The sequence below is a fragment of the Dipodomys merriami genome, unplaced genomic scaffold, assembly GCF_024711535.1.
Source record: "Dipodomys merriami isolate MVZ:Mamm:240054 unplaced genomic scaffold, mDipMer1.0.p SCAF_35, whole genome shotgun sequence".
NCBI lineage: Eukaryota > Metazoa > Chordata > Mammalia > Rodentia > Heteromyidae > Dipodomys > Dipodomys merriami.
Window position 1 is genome coordinate 12,949,015 of NW_027205048.1, and position 19,945 is coordinate 12,968,959.

The following is a 19,945-nucleotide window of genomic DNA, read 5'->3' on the forward strand; positions in this document are numbered from 1 at the left end:
CTGAAGGGATCTGAAAACAAGTATCTGAAAGTAAGTAGAAACAAGTTACACATACATGGAACTGTCTTTCTTTTTAACTCCTAATAATAGTTTTCATGGTAAGACATTCTAGACATCCAAACTACAGTAGCCATAAATCTTTTTCTTTTATTAGCATTTTACATACAGATGAGAAAATTACTAAAAAACTAATTTGATACTAGCTTTCAAAAAAGAAAAAAGGAAGGTCATACAAAGTGTTATTTTTTTATTTATATATTACAAAAGCAAAGCTTCATTCACAATATGAACTACATACCAGATATAGTTATATCAGCATTAAACTGCTTTCTGGACCCCTAAACAATATAGTGTATTTTACAACCATAATGCAAGATTTATGCATTGCATACAAAATATGTTCTTTACTTAAATCAAAGTACATATTAACGAAAAAAGTTCTAAAAAGCATACACCCTCTAAGACTAATGAAAAAGTCTTTAGCAGGGAATTTTTAATAACGATTAATTTTTTTAATAACTCATTCATTTGACAAATATTTTTACAAAACTTTAGGTGAAGTTTACTTTATACTTTAGTAGTAATTCCCTTTGTCAAACAATTCTGCAGATGAATGGTAAACATTTATTTCTAAAATGAAATAGCATTGGAATTACCCAATGGAATTTTTCAAAGTAAAAGTCTAGCCTTCACTTGAATTTCAAGAAGTTGTAGTTATATTACTACATTAGTAAAATCTGAAATAAAATTATTCCCTGTTAATCTCTTCACAGTTTCTTAAAAAAATATTAGTGGAGATAAATTATCTACCAACTTTAAAAATCTAAACTTATATGTTCACTGAACAAAAATAAATTTAGTTTCAGAACATTGCCTGTTAATGGCAAAGTACTATAAATAGTGCATGTTAAATTTTTCCTAACTCATTTCTATAAAATACTTGAAGAAAATAAAATGAGGGGAACATATTCAATCTGTAAGGGAAGATCTTAATATCTTTCCATATACAGAAATTAACTCAGGAAATTTAAATAAAGTCTAATCTTCTTAAAAGTAAAGTTCTAAAAAAGTTTCAAAGGTAGATTAGCTTCAGAAATTTTAGTGCATTTACAATTGTAACCTGTAAGCATCAACACCTTTGGGATACCAACTGTGCTCTTTAACTTAGTGGAAAATTACAATTTTTCATCCTAGTTTAATTATGAAAAAAGTCTTCTCCATATTTAAAGTGAACCTTCAAAACATTCATTTTTAATTTTAGGGAAAAATGTACTTGTCACTGTTTGCCCCAGAATAGATTAATAAAGCTGGTTTTAAGGAGAGTTCTTCCATTTTTGTACTTGTGTTTGAGGAAGGGTTCTTGCTGTTTTCCAGGCTGGGTTTGAACTCCTTGGCTCTAGCCATTCTCCTGCCTCAGCTTCCCGAATAGCTTAGACTACAGGCATGCACCAACACCCTGCTTCCTCTTTTTTTAATGAACATTTTCATTTTCTGTTCTGGAGTATTGCTTTTATTTGAATAAAACAGAAAAAAAGCTCTCAAATGGCAACCTGTTTCTTTCTGAAAATTGATAAATACCAGTCAAGTTATGCATTTGGAAAATGTTTCAGTAAAACTAACCTGGGGAGTGAGTGACTTAAGTAAGACTAAAACAACTGCAGAACTTTCAACTACAGAACTTCAGGGTCACAAGGTTTGAGAGGAGAATTACAGTTCAACAGTGCCCTTGAGATGAGCACTCAACACAAGCACTCCTCTTAATGGCTTTCTGGTATTTGAAGGAAGGGCAGAGGACTCCTGAACTTGGCACTTGGGCTTTTTTATGGCCAGATATCATCAATGTTTCTTTTTTACTTAAGAGTAGGGGTCATTTTTGGTTTAAAAAAATGCTTATCAGGATTTTTTTAAAATAGAAGTGAATCTGTATTTTCAAGATAAGAACCAAATTAAAAACAAAATTTTTGCAAAGTACAAAGAAACCAGGAGTAAGTAACAATATTTTATTGTTTGACCAAGCTCTCTTCAGAGTAAGCTAGTTATTACACAATATAAAAAGCAATAGCCTCCTATTCAAAATGAGTTATTCTAAATCTATTTAGCAAGTATTACTTCTATAAACAAATGCTGTGTTTAAATGTGTTTTATACCCATGTTCACACCTCTTCTCCTTCCTACTAAGGCGACAATTCACTCACAGTTTCTATATAGTACTGTCACTGTACATGAAGACTTTTACAGCTGGAATTCACAGAAACTATTTTTAAGTGGCCAACTCTGAAGAGGAGACCAGGATCTGTCTTTTGTAAATATTTCAACACATTTCCCAAGTGTTTCTATAGCCACCTTTTCTAGGCAGCTACAGGCAATAAATGGATAGAAGGCAGGAAAAGGATACTTTGGAGATTTCTCTGAAGGGCTGCATCTTAGTAGGGCGGATGACTGCCTCGCACCTCTTTGGTCATCAAAGGAAGAGTAACAGATTCTCACTACAGTTACCAATCTCACTTGACACAAATGTCAAAATAAACTTAAAAGGTAGACTTAGTTGAAAAGAAAGAAAATCATCCACATTCTAGTGTATTTACCTGTAGTTAAAAAAAATTGGAAGTATAAAAAAATGCAATGAAAAACTAAGACAGTTAACCAACTGGTATTTTAAATACTAAACACAATTGCCAACTTAAAAGTCTTTAGTTTCATTTCTTTTCAGAACTTTCGCCTGTATTTATAACTTTAAAAGAATGCTTTCATATAGCCCCTTGTAGGAAAAAGGATTTACTACAGTGAAAGAGCTTTATTCTTATCAGTTGAAATGAAACTGATTCAACTTTAAAATATGTGAACTAAATAATACTTCAATTAAGAGCAATTTTAAAGGCAGTTTCTCTACAAACACTGAAATACATTGTGACAGATTTTTAAGAAAAAATATCTTTTTCTGCTACTTTGAAATATGGCAGAAATAACATTTAGCTGTCATGTGTATACTGAAGTATCAAGAGTATGGAAAACCTTGATGTCTTTATGGACCATAAGTAAATGTGGGAAAGGTAAATGAACACTTACATTAGGATTCTGATTGTACTTCAATCCTCACATATCTTTAGATGTGAAAGGAAAAAATAGTTATAAATGTGTCCTAATTGTTCTAATAACATAAATAACCCTGACCATATCTTTTTATGAAAAAAAATAAGAAAAAGTTTTCCACCATTAAATTTACATTTTATAACGGATAAACTTTAAGTTAGCACACACCTTATTAGGGATGACCAAAAACAAAAACTCAACTACAAAGCCCCAAGAGGCCAAAGCAAGTCCATATGACTGTTTTCAGTGTTGGTTATGTTGCCCTCTTGCAAAGTGGCAGGCAAAATCGTACTTGTTTTTACATTTGCATCCACATATATTACACTGGAAAGGATTCTCATAGCCATGACATCCCATATGAATAGTGTAAAGGATATTATCTGCAAAGTACATGTCACAGTGCTGGCAATGGTGCAGAAGCTGAGGATCCTGGACTGGCAGCGTTGGGGCTGGAGTACTTGGCTGGCTGTTTCCTATGCTGGGAGTACTGGTGTGGGCACTGGGTTCACTGCTTGGCCCTGCCACTGGACTGTAGTTCCTCTGACTGTGTGATGGCCTTGGCTCAGGGCTTGTGGGAGAGGAGCTCTGAGGAATAGTTGCTGACACAGCAGAAACTACTGCTTGGGCAGAGGGCTGCTGAATCATGAAAGGCTTTTCATCAGGGCAGGGAACCACGTCAGGGGATGCAGGGTTTTGGTTTTCAGGTGGCAAACTGGACAACTGTCCTGCTAGGGTGGAGAGCTGATTTAAAGGGTTGTCAACCATAAGTTCTTGAGGGTCTCTTGGCAGGCCACCAGTTGGTGTAGTTTTTGCCATACTTTCATAGGAGTCAGTCTGGATGTTTGGGATTTCATGGGTAAAATCATTAAGGTAGTCTGGCTTCTGAACCACCATGGAAGGTGGACTTAAGTTGATAAGCGCTCTTCTGCTATACCCCAGATTGCTTGTTTTTTTCTGTAAAACTCCCCACATTTTCTTGTTGCTCAAGGAAGACCTGGTACCTTTAATTGGTACCATTTTATGCTTGCGCCTTCGATGATGGGACAGGTTGCTTCGATCACTGCAGCGGAAGGAACACAATTCACATTTGTATGGTTTCTCTCCAGTATGGGAACGCATATGGGCTTCCAGATGACGCTCATAAGCAGATGCAAATGGGCATAAATGACATCTATGAGGCTTCTCACCTGTTTGAACAGAAAAAGTGGAAGAGAAACTGCAAGAATAGCTCATTTATGGAAAATTTCATGTCTGTCCATTCACGGGACTCAGAAATGATAAATAATTATTCAAATCCAAATAAACCTGAAAATCGAAATACAGCCTAAGGATTCATCAGCAATAATTTGCAATATACACTTAGATTCTATAATTCAATTTAGTATTAATTATGGCTTTAACAGGTATTTGGAGAAAGAAAGGAGCACTAATATTCCCTACATAATGATTGTCCCACCACCAGTAGGCCTTAGTTACATGTTCATCTTTGTAAATATTCATTCATATATAATCACACATGTACACACCCTTTCCTCAAGGAAAAAAAAATACAAGAAACTTTTCTTTTTCCTAGAAAGTCCTTATATGAAATAGAAAGCTCCAAATCTAAATGAAGCACCTGGTTAAAATGAGCTACACAACGTATCTCTTCAACACTGCAAGTGCTTCTCTTCTACCTTCCCTCTATTCAGTGGCACTTTATTCAGAACAATGTTAGTTAAAGCTGTTGTCTGGCCGGGCGCTGGTGGCTCACGCCTGTAATCCTAGCTACTCAGGAGGCTGAGATCTGAGGATCGCGGTTCAAAGCCAGCCCGGGCAGGAGAGACCGTGAGACTCCTATCTCCAATAAACCACCAGAAAACCGGAAGTGGCGCTGTAGCTCAAGTGGTAGAGCGCTCGCCTTGAGCTGAAGAGCTGAGGGACAGCGCCCAGGCCCAGAGTTCAAGCCCCACGGCCGACAAAAAAAAAAAAAAAAAAGCTGTTGTCTGAAGACTGCCCAGATACATAAAAGACACACTTGGAAGCTGGGCATTGGCGACTCATGCCTGTAATTCTAGCTAATCAGGAGGCTGAGATCTGAGATCATGGCTCAAAGCCAGCCTGAGCTGGAAAGTCTATGACTCTTATCTCTAATGAGCCACCAGAAAACAAGTAGTGGAGCTGTGGTTCAAAGTGGTAGAGCACTAAGTCTTGAGCAAATGAGCTCAGGAACAGTGCCAAAGCCCTGAGTTCATACTCCACGAACAATAAAAAAATAAAGAACAAAAAATCATTTGGCTGGGTGCCGGTGGTTCACGCCTGTAATCCTAGCTACTCAGGAGGCTAAGATCTGAGGATTCTGGTTCAAAGCCAGCCCAGGCAGGAAAGACCATGAGACTTATCTCCAAGTAACCACAGGAAAACTGGAAGTGGTACTGTGGCCCAAGTGGTAGAGTGCTCACCTTGAGCTGAAGAGCTCAGGGTCAGCACCCAGGCCCAGATGTTAAGATCCATGACCAACCAAAAAAAAAATCTACTTGGAATACAACTTGGGGTCCTATTCATCTAACAAGTTGTGAGTATCTGCTATGTACCAGATACCCTGCTAGCTCTGGGGGTACAAAGATGGCCTTGCCACAATCTGTGTCCTTAGGAGGCTTCAGGCCATGGAGCACATAGGGCATCTGGTCGGGTCTGGTCTGGTCTTGGAGGAGGGCTGGATATAATCAGGAAGGTTTCTCAGAAGGCTGAGTAGGGTAAAATCTAGGCTTAGTAGAGTCTCCAATTGTACAGAAGCTTCCCTGTTTTTGCAGCTGAAGCATTCTCACAGAATCAAGATAATTAGCAATCACTTCCCTAACCTGAGCAACAGAAAAATAATGAGCAATTATGTGGAACAAGAGGAATAATGTCTGGGGAGGGACAAATTGACAAGGAGCCCCACTTCCTACTACTTGTATGCTGGTAAGCTGTTGCTTTGTAAAACTAGAGTAACATCCTCACTGATCCTAACCTTACGTCAATCTTCAATTGTTCACAATGAGAATTGGCCTTGCTCTCTCTGTTCCTGTTGCTACCTTAAAGAAATGGCTTCTCCAGATGTTTCTCCATTACCTGTATGAATTCTAATATGTTCAATAAGCCGTGCTGTTCCTTTGCTGGCATAGTTGCAGTACCGACACTTGAGCTTCCCATCAAAGGTCCTTTCAAACCCGTCTACTAACATTCCTGAGTTTTCATCCAGAGAAACCTCAACAGATGGGTGATCCAGTCCATTTTGATCACCATCTGGTCCAGCTATAAACAAAGTATAGAAAAAAAATTACACATCTCAGTCAATTCAATTTAGCATTTTAGTCCTAAGTAGTTGAAAAAATCTTTCATAAACTGAAAACTTACTTCCCCAGTTAAATTCATAAAATATCAAACTTTCTGAACTAATGCTCATTTTTTACAGAAAAGCAGTTTGATATTCTGAAAACTTTTAAGCAGAAGGACCTCAAATTCACACACAAATTGTACCAGTCCTCACGTGCTTTTGAAGACAACATGTAAGGGGACAGAAAGGGAATGGGGATTCATTCAGACTGATGGCAGTACAGACAGTGACGCTCGAGGCTAGCCCCTCCAACAATCTTAGTAATCTCTAAAACCCTATTCTCTATGTATTTTAGTTTAAACGAGTTTCCAGCATTCTACTCACCTGACACATGATCTACATACATTCAAGATTCCATTTAGGGAAACATTCTAACTACACTCATAAAGCAAATACATACTGATACCACTGAATGTTAGGAATTTCAGAGCTAGAAAATGTTTAACTGTTTTCCATCTAAACAGACTAAAAGGGTAGATGATCTCATAAGTAGGAAAAGCAACAAATGTCAGGAACAAAACCCTAGTCTCAAATCCCAGTCCAGGGACACTAACACATTAGTGTTAGGTGCTAACAGTTTTATTCCTACAGTGACAAGGGGAAAAGAGTTCCCTCCGTTCTGGGAGGATGAGGTACTGGCATGCTCCCATACAAGCCCAGTTTCATGGTATCTTTCACCCTCACCATGAGGGGTGACAGCTTGGGGCAAGTCATATATCCAACACAGACCAATCTGTGTTGGTCAAAGATGACCTCCTTCCATCTATTGCTTTCCCACACCAGTGATGCCCACATTCTAATACATGAGGATTATATTTCTAACCAACTCTAAGATAATGACTGACCCTTGTGGTCAGACCCTAGATCTGAAGGCCCTAGGCAGTCTAGATCAGAGGTCAGCAAACTTTTTCTACAGGGACAATAGTAAATATTTCAGGCTCTAACTCTATCACAACTATTCAACTCTGCTACTGTAGCAAAAAAAAAAAAAAGCAGCTATAGAAAATATGCTATGAAGTGGCTCTGTGCATGAGCACTTACCTAGCACATGCAAAGGCCTTGTAGTAGTTCCCAGCACTGCAAAACCCAAAAGAAAAATAAACCCACAGGAAAAAGATGTAAACAAGTGAGCATGTATGTGTTCTAAGAACCTTTATGGACAATAAAGTTTAAAGTTTTTAATACAATTTTCATGTATCATGATATTATTCTTTTTTGTTTTCTTCAACTACTTTTAAACATAAAAACCATTCTTAGCCAGGTATAGTGGCTCACAGATACCAAGGAGGCAGAGATTGGGAGGACTTTAGTTCAAGGCTAGCCTGACAAAAAAGCCTATAAGACCACCATCTCAGTCAATAAACTAGGCATGGTGGTGCATACCTGTCATCTCAGCCGTATAGAAGGCACAAGCAGAAGGAGGCCTCAGGCTAGACCCAGGCAACAAGCATGAAACTCTACCTGAAAATACAGCAAATAAAGGGCTGGGGACATACTTCAAATAGAGTACCTGTCTAGGAAACTCAAGGCCAAGTTCAAATCCAGTACAGAAAAACAAAACACACTTGGGCTTGCAGGCCATACAAAAGTAGCAGCCTAGATAAATCCATGCACAGTAGTTTGCTGACCCTGAACTAGGACAGAAATGAATTTGTCTCCAAAAAAGAAGACTTACCACCAAAGGCACATCAGATCTCTGCTTTCTTTATTCTAGTTTCTCTTCTTGCACAGGTAACCACAGTCAGCCCTTCTTCTTTTTTTTTTTTTTTTTTTTTTTGTAGGTTGTAGGGCTTGAACTCTGGGCCTAGGCACTGTTCCTGAGCTCTTCAGCTTAAGGCCACTGCTCTACCACTTGAGCCACAGTGCTACTTCCTGTTTTCTGGTGGTTAACTGGAGATAAGAATCTCATGGACTTTCCTGCCAGGCTGGCTTTGAACTGTGATCCTCAGATCTCAGCTTCCTGAGTAGCCAGGATTACAGGTGTGAGCCACCGGCACTCAACTTACTTCCTTCATTTTAAGAGATGAAAAACTAGTTGGGCCTCAGATCTAATCCACAATTCCTGATGGGTGAGCTCTGGGTAGAAAAGCTGATGGTTTTATCCCCTTTGGGTTCCTACAGTCTACTGTTAACAGAATCTGGAGAACAAGGAGGGGATTAGAAACCCTAACCTTCCAACAAACCATCATGCATGTTTAGATCATATGAAGTCATTCTACCTTAGCAAGTGTTCAAAAAAGAAGAAAAGATTCCACATATCTTCCAAAGGGGGAAAAAGGGTGCTCTACACTAATGTGGAACATCAGACTCTGGGCAGCACACAAGCATGAGTACACTTATGCAAGGGAATGAGTTAATAGTATGCAGAGGAGCCCACCTCCCTGAAGAGCCTCTGCTTCTTTGTCCCCACTAACCGATCCAGAAATCATGTTCACATGGTGGGTCTGCTGAGTCAGGTATTCCTGAAAATCTTTCACAAAGTCCAAAGGCTCTGGTTTCTTTTCACCCATCTTTGCTTTTTTCGCTGAAGTTTGAAGTTCGTTATACCTAGGAGGAAATAAGAAATGGAAACTATTTTTACCACTTAGGATATAATAAAAAACAGTATATAATAAAAAAACAGCAACAAAAACTATTTTGTCTAAGACACTCTACCAAGCAACAGGAATACTGCCTTTCATACCTTAGAAGACATACACAAAATAGTGAAAAGAAAAATAGTTAATAATTTAATTGGGGTTCAGACTCAGTCATAGCAGATAGAAAATTATAAAGACAGAAAAAAAAGAAACTTTGTAATAGCTAAATGCTGGTAATGACACTATGACCCCCTCCCCTAACACTGTAACGGGTAAATCAGTTATAGCATGGTCATACAATGGGCACTTCACTAAGACACAAAAGTAAGATGAGTCTCACAATCATTGTGTGGAGGGAGAAAAGCAGACAAAGGTTCAAAGTATTAAGATTCCATTTACTTAAAACTGAAGACTGGACAAAGTTATCTCCAATGCTAGAGGCAGAATAGTCTAACTCCTGCCAGGGCAGCGGTGTCCCTAGGATACTGGCAGCCCTCCATCTGTTCATCTTGCTGAGGATTTTATGCATGTGCTCACTCTAACAATCCACTAGCTCAAACTTAATTATTATTTTATGTGTGCGCTGGTACTGGGCCTCACACTCTTGCTCAGCTTTTTCCCTTACAAGCTGATCAGAGGTTTTTTGTTTGTTTTTAGCCGGTTGTGGGGCTTGAACTCTGGGCCTGAGCGCTGTCCCTCAGCTCTTCAGCTCAAGGCTAGCACTCTACCACTCTTCAGCTCAAGGCTAGCACTCTACCACTCAAGCTACAGCGCCATTTCCAGTTTTCTGGTGTTTTATTGGAGATAAGAGTTTCACGGAGTTTCCTGCCCGGGCTGACTTTGAACTGCGATCCTCAGATCTCAGCCTCCTGAGTAGCTAGTATTACAGGAGTGAGCCACTGGCGCCCAGCCAGATCAGAGGTTTTGAAAAATTATTGCTGTCTTTTTTTCACTGCTTTCTAGAAGCTTTGAGGTTACTGAAATTCTATCCTATGAATAGTCCTGGTATTAAGAAAGGGACTTTTCTTAGACTTAAATTTCCTAGTTTATAAACTGGGATAAGAATACCAACTTGGGGCTGGGAAGGTGGCTCAGTGGTAGAGCTCTCACCTTGCATGCCTGTGGCCCTGGGTTCGATTCCTCAGCACCACATAAGCAAAAAGAAAAAAGCTGGAAGTGGCGCTGTGGCTCAAGTGGTAGTGCTAGCTTTGAGCTCAAGAGCTGAGGGACAGCACCCAGGCCCAGAGTTCAGGCCCCACAACCGGACCCCCAAAAAAAAGAATACCAACTTGTAGTGCTATCTAAAGTTTTGTCCTTAAGTATATAAAGTATTGTAACTTGTATAGCATATGGTAAGCCTTCAGACAACAGTAACTGTTTTTATAAATGTTATTTTTGCAACAACAACAAAAAACAAAACCAAAAGAAACCTATACTTTGGATTAAGAAATTCCTCATTGTCTCAGTTTAAAAGATTTTTACTTTTTCAATCAGTTCAACAGCTTGGCTGGAAAATATGTTCAATCTCTCTGCCCGTTAGTTCACTGAAACAAACACTAGCCACCTTATCTAACTCATATAACCTAATGTGCAGTTTCCTAAACCTGTCTCTTCCTATTTTACTTTGAGGTCACTTCCTTAAATCACCTTGTTTTACTCTGCCTCAGCTTTCTCAATCTTTTGGATCATTGCTGGAGAGAGAGAGAGAGAGAGAGAGAGAGAGAGAGAGAGAGAGAGAGAGAGAGAGCATGTGTGTGTGAGAGTATTGAAACTTGAATCTAGGGCTTCATACTGTTTTCTTGTTTAAAGCTGGTGCTCTATCACTTGAGCCATCTCTCTAGTCCGGCATTTTGCTGTTAATTGGAGATGAAATCTCATGGACTTTTTGCCTGGCTATATTTGAACAGAGATGATCCCCTAGGTCTCAAGCTAGGTACAAGCCTTTGAACAACTCTGAGTTGTTTTCCTTTCTTAGCATGTTCCCTTGAAAAAGTACTCTATCATTGTATTACTTTTTGTTTTGTTGGCTACAATTGATTCTGCTCATTATCTATCCTTTAAATTTTTCCCAATGGAAAACCCTCCTGGATTGAGACAATGAACATCATGAAAATGGCAATACTGCCAAAGGCTTTGTACAAATTCAATGTAATACTCATCAATATCCAAACCTCATTCTTCAATGAAATTGAAGAAGTAATCCAAAAATTCATATGGAACAATCAAAGACCCCAAATAGCAAAAACAATCCTTAGCAGAAGGAACAGTGCTGGAGGAATATCAATACCAAAACTTCAAACTCTATTACAAAGCCATAGCAATCAAAACAGCTTGGTACTTGGCACAAGAACAGACCTGAGGACCAATAATAGAACAGAAAACCCAGAAATGAACCCGCAGACCTATAGCTACCTAATCTTCAATAAGGGAGCCAAAAAAATAGGATGGAAGAAAGATAGACTCTTCAATAAATGGTGCTGGCAAAATTGGTTCAACACCTGTAGAAAACTAACGTTAGATCCTTATATATATCACCTGCACCACAATCAACTCCAAATGGATCAAAGACCTCAAAGTAAAAAACAGACACCCTGAAAACATTACAGGAAGGAATAGGAGAAACTCTAGGGCTCCTTGGCACAGACTGAAAATTTCTTAATAAAGACCCAGAAATACAACAAATCAAAGAAAGGTTGGACAAATGGGACTGCATGAAATTGCAGAGCTTCTACATGGCAAAGGACAGAGTTAGCAAGATCAATAGAAAGCCCATGGACTGGGAGAAGATCTTCACTAACCATACAACAAACAAGGGCCTCATAATCTAAAATATACTTAGAACTCAAAAATTAAATCCCCTGAGCTGGGAAGGTGTCTCAGTGGTAGAATGCCTGCCTTGCATGCATGAGGCCCTGGATTCGACTACTCAGCACCACATAAGCAGAAAAAGCCAGAAATGGTGGTAGAGTGCTAGCCTTGAGCTGAAGAGCTGAGGGACAGCACTCAGGCCCAGAGTTCGGGCCTTACAATGACAAAAAAAAAAAAAATCCACCTCAAAAACAAACCCTCCAAGAAACAACCACCCCATTAATAAGTGGGCTAAAGACTTCAAGAGAGACTTCTCTGAAGAAGAAGAGGAATGGCCAATAGATACATGAAGAAATGCTCCACTTCTCTGACCATATAAGAAATGCAAATCAAAACATTGAGATTTCACCTCACCCCAGTTAGAATGGCAATAATCAAGAAATCTAGTAGCAACAGATGCTGGAGGGGATGTGGCCAAAAGGGAACACTACTGCACTGTTGGTGGGAGTGTAAACTTTTTCAACCACTCTAGAATGCAGTGTGGAGGTTCCTCAAAAGACTATACATAGAGCTTCCCTATGACCCTACTTCTGGGCATTTACCCAAATCACCACAAACAAGGCCAGGCTAAAGCTACCAGCACAAGTGTTTATTGCAGCATTATTCACCATAGATATGGAACCAACCCAGATGTCCCTCAGTAGATTAATGGATCAAGAGAGAAAATATATGTGTGTGTGTGTGTGTGTGTGTATATATATATATATATATATATATATATATATATATATATATATATATATAAAATGGAATTCTATACTTCCATTAGAAAGAAGGACATCGCCCCATTTGTAAGGAAATGGAAAGACTTGGAAAAAAATCACATTAAGTGAAGCAAGCCAAACCCAAAGAAACAGGTCCCATGGTTTTCCTTATTTGCAGTAATTAGTATATGTCTAGAATAAACTTAGCAGATGAGCAGAACAGCTCAATAGTTATGGACATATGACCATATAAAATGATGCTAAGGAAAATGAACTCCAATTCATGAACACAAGAGGTTTTTCTTTCTTGTTGTTGTTTTTAATGTACTATGCGATTTTCTGTTTCTTTTGTATGTTCTTCCCCCTATGGTATATCCTTGCTGTCACTGTATTTGATTTAGGTTCCCTGGTATTGTATTTATGTTTATTGGAATTAGGGAAGGGAAGGGGAACAACAGAATGGTGAGACAAAGGACAAGGGGGAACCAATGCAACAGCAATATACAGAAGACAAGAGGTTGGAAATGAACTGTACAACTTGGGGGAAATTGGGGAGGAGGGAAGATAGAAAACTGAGGGAAGGGGGTAAACAAGGCTGACAAGAAATGTACTCATTACTTTACTTATGTTCTGAAACCCCTTTATACATCACCTTGGCAATAAAAAAAAATCCCAATGGTTAGAAAACATGAGCTGATCAGCTGATCAGAATAAATTACTAATTAAAAAACAAAGAGGAAATGAAAGTAAAGGGGAACTATTAGGGATGCGGGAAGGGAAAAAGAGGAGGAAAAATAAGAAATCAAAATACATTACATGCACATGTAAAAATATAATGAAACATTTTATGTTGTAAAATCAACATTCAGTCATACACACAGAGAGAACGAGCGAGGGGAAAAAGAGAACACATGTGAAAACACGCCTAGAAATTTGTTTTCTTTCTTTCCAGTATGGAGGGTTTGAACTTGGTTCATGATAAATAGGCAGGTGCTCTACTTAAGCCATGTACCGAGTCCTTTTTTTGCTTCAATTAGTCTTCAGATTTTTCTGCATGGGCCAGGTGTTAGACAGCGATTCTTCCTACCTCTGCCTCCTCCATTCTTAGGATTGCAAGTGTGCATCATCACCACCTGTATTGTTTGTTGAGATGAACAATGTGCCTAGCCTGGCCTCCAATAGTAATCCTCCTGCTCACTACCTCTAAGTAGCTGCAAGTACAGCAGTACACCACCATTCCCAGCCAAGAAATCATTAAATTGTAAAAAAAAAAAAAAAAGGTCATATCAACTGTTTGTTTTCTAATTATAAAAGCTGTAATTAAGAATGAAATTCTAGTATTCACATTCCAATTTTGTACTGCTTCTTACGAGCCAATTCATATAAAACCTAATATAGCTGCCCCCCGAAAATGTCTGAGTGTACTTGATAGGCTTCAATAAACAATAATAAGCCTTACCAAATTTTGATTAGACACCTAACATTGCAAAACACACCAGTAAGATTGCAGGAAGAAAGCAGAAGGAAATAGTATTTTTATACCTCCATCTCAAGCTTAAGAACATAAAGGAACCCAATTACAGAGGATGGCTGACATATTTTGACAATTGGGATTATTATCACATTGTCACATTAGAAATTTCACTGTGTTGCTTGCCATAAATTGTACACTGCTTTTCAATTATGTATGATGGGCTAAAGGAAAAAAAGGTTGTCAACAAAACAAGAAAGTCAACATTGTAAACATAAAGAAAAGCTCTTCTCAAATTAGAACTTCAGATATATTGAAATGGTGTTAACCTCAAACACCCTGCATGGTTTAAAATTTTGATGTAAGTTCATTTCTAAGCAACTGTGTACCACCTTCATCACATCTATCACATATACTCGAAGCAAAAGGCAAATCAGGCAAGGCATCTGAAGAGCTCTAGGCTAGGGAACAAACTCATAAAATGAAAGGAACCGGGCTGGGAAGGTGGCTCAGTGGTAGAGCGCTTGCCTTGCATGGCTGAGGCCCTGGGTTCGATTCCTCAGCACCACATAAGCAAAAAGATAAAAAAAAAAGCTGAAAGTGGTGCTGTGGCTCAAGTGGTAGAGCGCTAGCCTTGAGCTGAAGAGCTGAGGGACAGCGCCCAGGCCCAGAGTTCAGGCCCCACGACCGGACCCCCCCCCAAAAAAAAAGAAAGGAACCTGGACACTGTGGGTCATGCCTGTAAGCCTAGTTACTTGGGAGGCTAGGATCAGAGGATAATGGCTCAAAGCTAGCCACGGCATGAAAGTCTGTGAGATTCTTATCTCCAGTTAACCAGCAAAAAGAAGTAAAGCTGTGGCTCACGTCCTAGAGCACTAACCTTGAGCAGAAAAAGCTCAGGGACAGTGCCCAGTCCCTGAGTTCAAAGCCCCAGGACCAAGACACAAAAAAAGAAGAAAATTCTTTAGCTCAAAATAAAGCTTCATACATCTGAAGTCAGTATTTCTAAGCACAATATATTTTCAACTCTGAAAATATTGTCATTAATTTTAATTAATTTTAATAATATTAGTAGTTGTAAAAAGAAAATATAGGTTTTTCTATCCAAATCATCTTCCTGTCCTTATAATCAGAACTCAGAAATGAAAGTTGAATCTAAGAACTCTACATGTAGATGCTACTAAAGCACTGATGAATTAAAAACTTTGCAAATATAATAACTATGCACATTTTGTCAGTTGTAAGTAATCCAGAGATGACTTAAAGTATATGGGGGATCTGGGTTTGGCAATCCATGCCTATAATTCTAGTAACTGGGAAGCTGATGTAGAAGTGCCACTCAAGACCAGTCTACACAACACAGCACCTATTAAAAAATACTAATATGGGAGGAAGTGTATAAATAAATTGTAAGTAAATCCTACTCCATTTTATGTAAGGGACTTGAGTGTCCTCATATTTTAATATCTACAAGTCCCAGAACCAATCCCTGTGGAAAATTGAGGGACAAAATTTAAGAAATACTCAGCAGCCAGGCACCTGTGGCTCACACTTCTATAATCCTAGCTACTCCGAAGGCTGAGATCTGAGGATCACAGTTCAAAGCCAGCCCAGGCAGGAAAGTCCATGAGACTCTTATCTCCAATTAACCACCAGAAAACAGGAAGTGGCACTGTCACTCAAATGGTAGAATGCTAGCCTGAGCTGAAGAGCTCAGGAACAGTGCCTAGGCCCAGAATTCAAGCCCCATGACCAACAAAAAAAGAAAAAAAAAATACTCAGCAAACTAAAATTTTATTCAATGGTATCTTTCCAACTGGCCATGAACATTATACTCTGGAGTCTGCTGGACAAAAAAATTACTTACACAAATTGTTACTGTATAGAACTATGCCATCTGGAAAACAAATATTGAAGCATTCTCCAATGCAGATTTTAATGGTATATCCAAACCAGATCTACTCTTTTTGCTGATATTGCTACAAACCAAACATGTGTCCCTAAAATGCATGTGTTGAAATCCTAACCTCCAAGATGATCTGCACCTTTGGATAACTGGATTGTAAATGTGGCGTTCTCTGCACAGGGTTGGTGACCATATAAAAAACAGAGCTTCCTCTCAGCTTTCTGCTATGAAGGGATATCTAGAAAGCAGGCCTTCCCTGAACACCAAATCTTCCAACACCTTGAGCTTAAACTCCCTAGCCCCAGAACTCTAAAAATAAATATCTGTTTAAACCAGTCTGTGGCAATCTCTTAGCCTGAACTAAGACAGACATCTGATTATATCAACCAAAGAGAAAAATTATTTTCAAGCCTTATGATTAAAACACAGGCAGTAGAGAAAAAAAGGGATATCTAAGAATTAAGTGGTATTTTGTTTCCTGGCAGTAGTAGGATTTGGACTCAGGGCTTTATCCTTCCTAGGCAGGACCTCTATTTACTGACTCAAAATCTCAAAAATGTTTTTTTCTTTTTCCCTTCCTTCCTCCTTTTCTATTTTCTCTCCCCTTCTCTCCTCTCTTCATTGTCTTCCCTCCCCTTCTCTCTGTTATGGTAGTACCAGAACTTGAGCTCAAGGCCTTAAGCTTACTGGGCCTGCTACTTCAGCTGAGGCTTTATCACTTCATCCACACCTCCAGCCTAAGAAGAACAAGAAAATCTCTTTACATTCAAGAAAGTGATTTAAACTATTCTACAACTTTCCTGATCTCTCTGAAAAAAGAATTTACCCTGTATAAAGTCCTCTGGTCTGTCTTCTTCTCATATCTGAAATGTTGTTGGAAAGTATGTGCATACATGCAGACAGACATGTGTGTAATATATACACATATTCATGTATGGGCACACACACACAACATCTCTTAATCAGGAACTAATTAGCTAAAACAAATGGTACTTAGGCTGTGAATTATAAAACAATTGCAGCAGAGGTAAGATAAGAACCAAAAAAAGGCTCTTTAACATACCCCACAAACTGTGGAAGAATTTAGTGAATAGCAGCACTTCATTTACCTGATGGTTTTTGAGAAGTGTTTAGATTGAAGAGTTACAAATGAAAGACTTACAAATGATAAGGAAGAATATTTAGCAACTAACTTACTATACAATAACAATTTGTAGGTCTGGCAGACCTATACAAAAAAAGTTTCTAGAGCCAACAGAAGTGTTTACTTCTATTACCTAATAATTATGACCAGATTTATTTCCAAGGGAATACTTACTGAGAAGGCTGACAAGTGAGGTGGGGTTTGTGTGGCCTTCAAAAAAGAATTCGAATACAATTCTTGATTTCCTAATTATCAAAAATTCCTTGACGGCAAAAATAAAAAAGGAATATTGTACTGAGGCTCTGAGAAATCCAAACACAAAAAAGTAAAACACAAATAAAACCATTTTGGAGGAAATCCAAAAGAAGAACTATGTAATCGAATCTTGCACCACCAATCAGTTCCACCTTTTTCTTTAATTACAACATTAATGAAATGTAGCACAGTCAAAATATACACTGGAGATACACCAGGGGACTCCTCCAAAAGGTTATGGAGAAAATTTCAACTGAAATCAAAGTCATACAAAGGTCTAAAACCTTATTAGCATCTTCAGGTTAAATGAACTAATAAAACGATGTGTGCCAATCTTACCATTACTAATGACTGAAAAGATCTATGTAAAGAGATAACCAAGGAACAAAGCAAAGCAATAGCCTCAGGTCAGCAAGAGCTCCATAGGATCACCCCAAAATAACCAGCATGTGTCATTCTCATCTTATTACTGGTGATTTCTGAAGACTATTTTTTTCATATTTCAAAAACTTTTCCAAAGCTAAAATTTAACCTTATTACAGCAAACTTTTAACTGGGTCAGGTTTAGTACACATGAACAGCTATAGTTGTATAAAAACAATTCCCTAACCCTATATTACAGAAATACCTGTAACAATGGAAAAAACAAACCCCCAGTACACCCAACAAGTCTATCTCTGATCTCATTTTCCCTACTCTTTCATAATACAACAGTTATAGTTTGCTAGGAAACACTGGGCCAGAAAGGGAAAAGATCAAACATTTCAATTCATTGCAACCAACTTCCAAGAATATATATTAATACCTAGCTGTGTTGAAGATACAACATAAAATAAAATGAGAATTTTAAAACTGTTAGTCTAGGTGTTTCAAAATGAGGTTTAGGAAGCTGAATTGAGACTGAAAGGGAGGCTAATGGGATGGAATGGATGATGAAAAAGGGAAAGCAGGACAAATACAGTCAGAATTCTCATAGGTATGTGATAACGGAAGTGAGGAAATGTGGGGGGAAAGGGATGGGAGAAATGGCAAATGGAAAGGCTCCCATAGCTCACAAGCCTGTAGTCCTAACTACTCAGGAGGCTGAGATCTGAGGACTGTGGATTGAAGCTGGCCTGGGTGGGTAAATCCATGAGACTCTTTTCTCCAACTATCCACAGAAAAAAGGAAAAAGAAAAGAAAAGAAAAGGAGGAGGAGGAGGGAGGAGGAGAAGCAGGAGCAGGAGCAGGAGCAGCAGGAGCAGGAGCAGCAGCAGCAGCAGCAGCAGCAGCAGCAGCAACAGCAGCAGCAGCAGCAGCGAAGGTGTGTCTCAAATAGCAGAACTCAAGCACTGAGCGAAAAAGCTAAAGGACAGCACCTAGACCCTGAGTTCAAACCCCAGTACCGACCCCTCAAATGAAAGAGGGAAAAGAAGAGACGAATGGACAATGCTATTAAACTGTAACCCACTGTACAATCATTTAACTTTTAGCAAATATATGCATAATATGGATAATCATATACATATGTGTATAACACGTTATACATGCATACGCACACATAACATGCATACATGTTACTATATATACGGACACATTTGTGTACCTTTATATACACGCGTGAATGTCTATGTAGAAGTTCAGATACACAAGTGAACACATGAAAGTTTCGTTTCGTTTCTTCCAAACTTTCTGAGTTTCCCAGACTTCTTTATGTCTTCCCACACCTGTCATTCCCTTCCGGGTTCTAACTGGCACACGATGGGGTCTCTAAACGAGCCCCCCCGCCCCCGTTAGACTTCGCGTGCGCCCGGGAGAGACGGGCTCACGCGCTGCGCGGGGCGCAGACGCCCGTCGGGGCCCCAGTGCCGAGAGGTGTCGGCGGCAGCGTCCCCCCAAATCGCCGGGAGTCCCCCGGGGCAGGGCGCGCGCGCCCCGGGGACGGACCCTGGCGGCCTCAGGAGACACAGAGCCCGGGGTGACAAAGCCCGGCGCCCACCCCGCAGCCGGGCGCGGCGTCGGGGCGACGTCCGCCTCAGGACCGCGAGCACGGCGCTCGGCCGACCCCGCCCCGGCGGCCCCGAGGGGACACACACGGGGGGCGCCCCCCACCCGCCACCTGTCACGGCCGGAGGCAGCGCCGGGCTCCGGCCCGACGGCGCGGGCGCGCAGGCGTTGCTCCCCGGGACGCCCGCGGCCACGGGCACCCCGCCGCCCCCGAGCGCCCGGCCGCGCAGGCTCCGGGTCGCGACCCCGCTCGCCAACGGGCCGAGGCTCGGACGGCGCCCGTCGGCCCGCGGCGAGGCCGGTTCGGGCCTTCCTTCGGTCCTGCCTGGTCAACCGCGGCCTCGCCGTGCGACCCGGCCACGGGCTACTTACGTCCTGACAACCACTCCGAGTCACCCCCACCGCCTGGTCCAACGCCGCTGCCGCCGCCACAACCGCCTCGGACTTCGTCACCGTCGCAGCCGCCGCCGCCGCCATGTTTGTTGTGTCTCCGGCTCCCTTCCCGCCCCCAAGCCTTGCCCAAGTCTCGCGTGAGTAAGGCATAGGGCGCAAGCCGCGGAGAGGGTGGTATGTCTCTCCTGGGG

At 40.2% G+C, this 19,945-nt stretch overlaps 1 protein-coding gene across 3 annotated transcripts; it reads right to left on the minus strand.

Moving 5' to 3' along the window:
• Nucleotides 1-146: 146 nt before the first annotated feature.
• Ikzf5 (IKAROS family zinc finger 5) lies at nt 147-19,874 on the minus strand. 3 transcript variants are annotated; one of them, XM_069988232.1, is made up of 4 exons: nt 19,734-19,874; nt 8,826-8,995; nt 6,184-6,366; nt 147-4,277 (listed from the first exon to the last, which is right to left on the minus strand). In XM_069988232.1, exons 2-4 carry the CDS (start codon nt 8,956-8,958, stop codon nt 3,334-3,336), a joined length of 1,260 nt encoding a protein of 419 aa, XP_069844333.1. In that variant the 5' UTR covers nt 8,959-8,995; nt 19,734-19,874; the 3' UTR covers nt 147-3,333. The 3 variants fall into 3 exon arrangements, with proteins under 3 accessions (XP_069844333.1, XP_069844334.1, XP_069844335.1); XM_069988233.1 differs by lacking the exon at nt 19,734-19,874 and adding an exon at nt 18,961-19,099; XM_069988234.1 differs by lacking the exon at nt 19,734-19,874 and having other exon boundaries at nt 8,863-8,945.
• Between the last annotated feature and the right edge of the window lie 71 nt (nt 19,875-19,945).

What these genes read in the sequence shown, in the direction of transcription:
- Ikzf5 (XM_069988232.1), bottom strand. Translation starts at nt 8,958, where the DNA reads ATGGGTGAAAAGAAACCAGAGCCTTTGGACTTTGTGAAAGATTTTCAG. An exon ending in AGCAGAGGCTCTTCAGGGAG is followed by an intron (nt 6,367 to 8,825) that starts GTGGGCTCCTCT and finishes CTTTGTTTATAG; the next exon opens with CTGGACCAGATGGTGATCAA. An exon ending in ACATATTAGAATTCATACAG is followed by an intron (nt 4,278 to 6,183) that starts GTAATGGAGAAA and finishes CTGTTCAAACAG; the next exon opens with GTGAGAAGCCTCATAGATGT.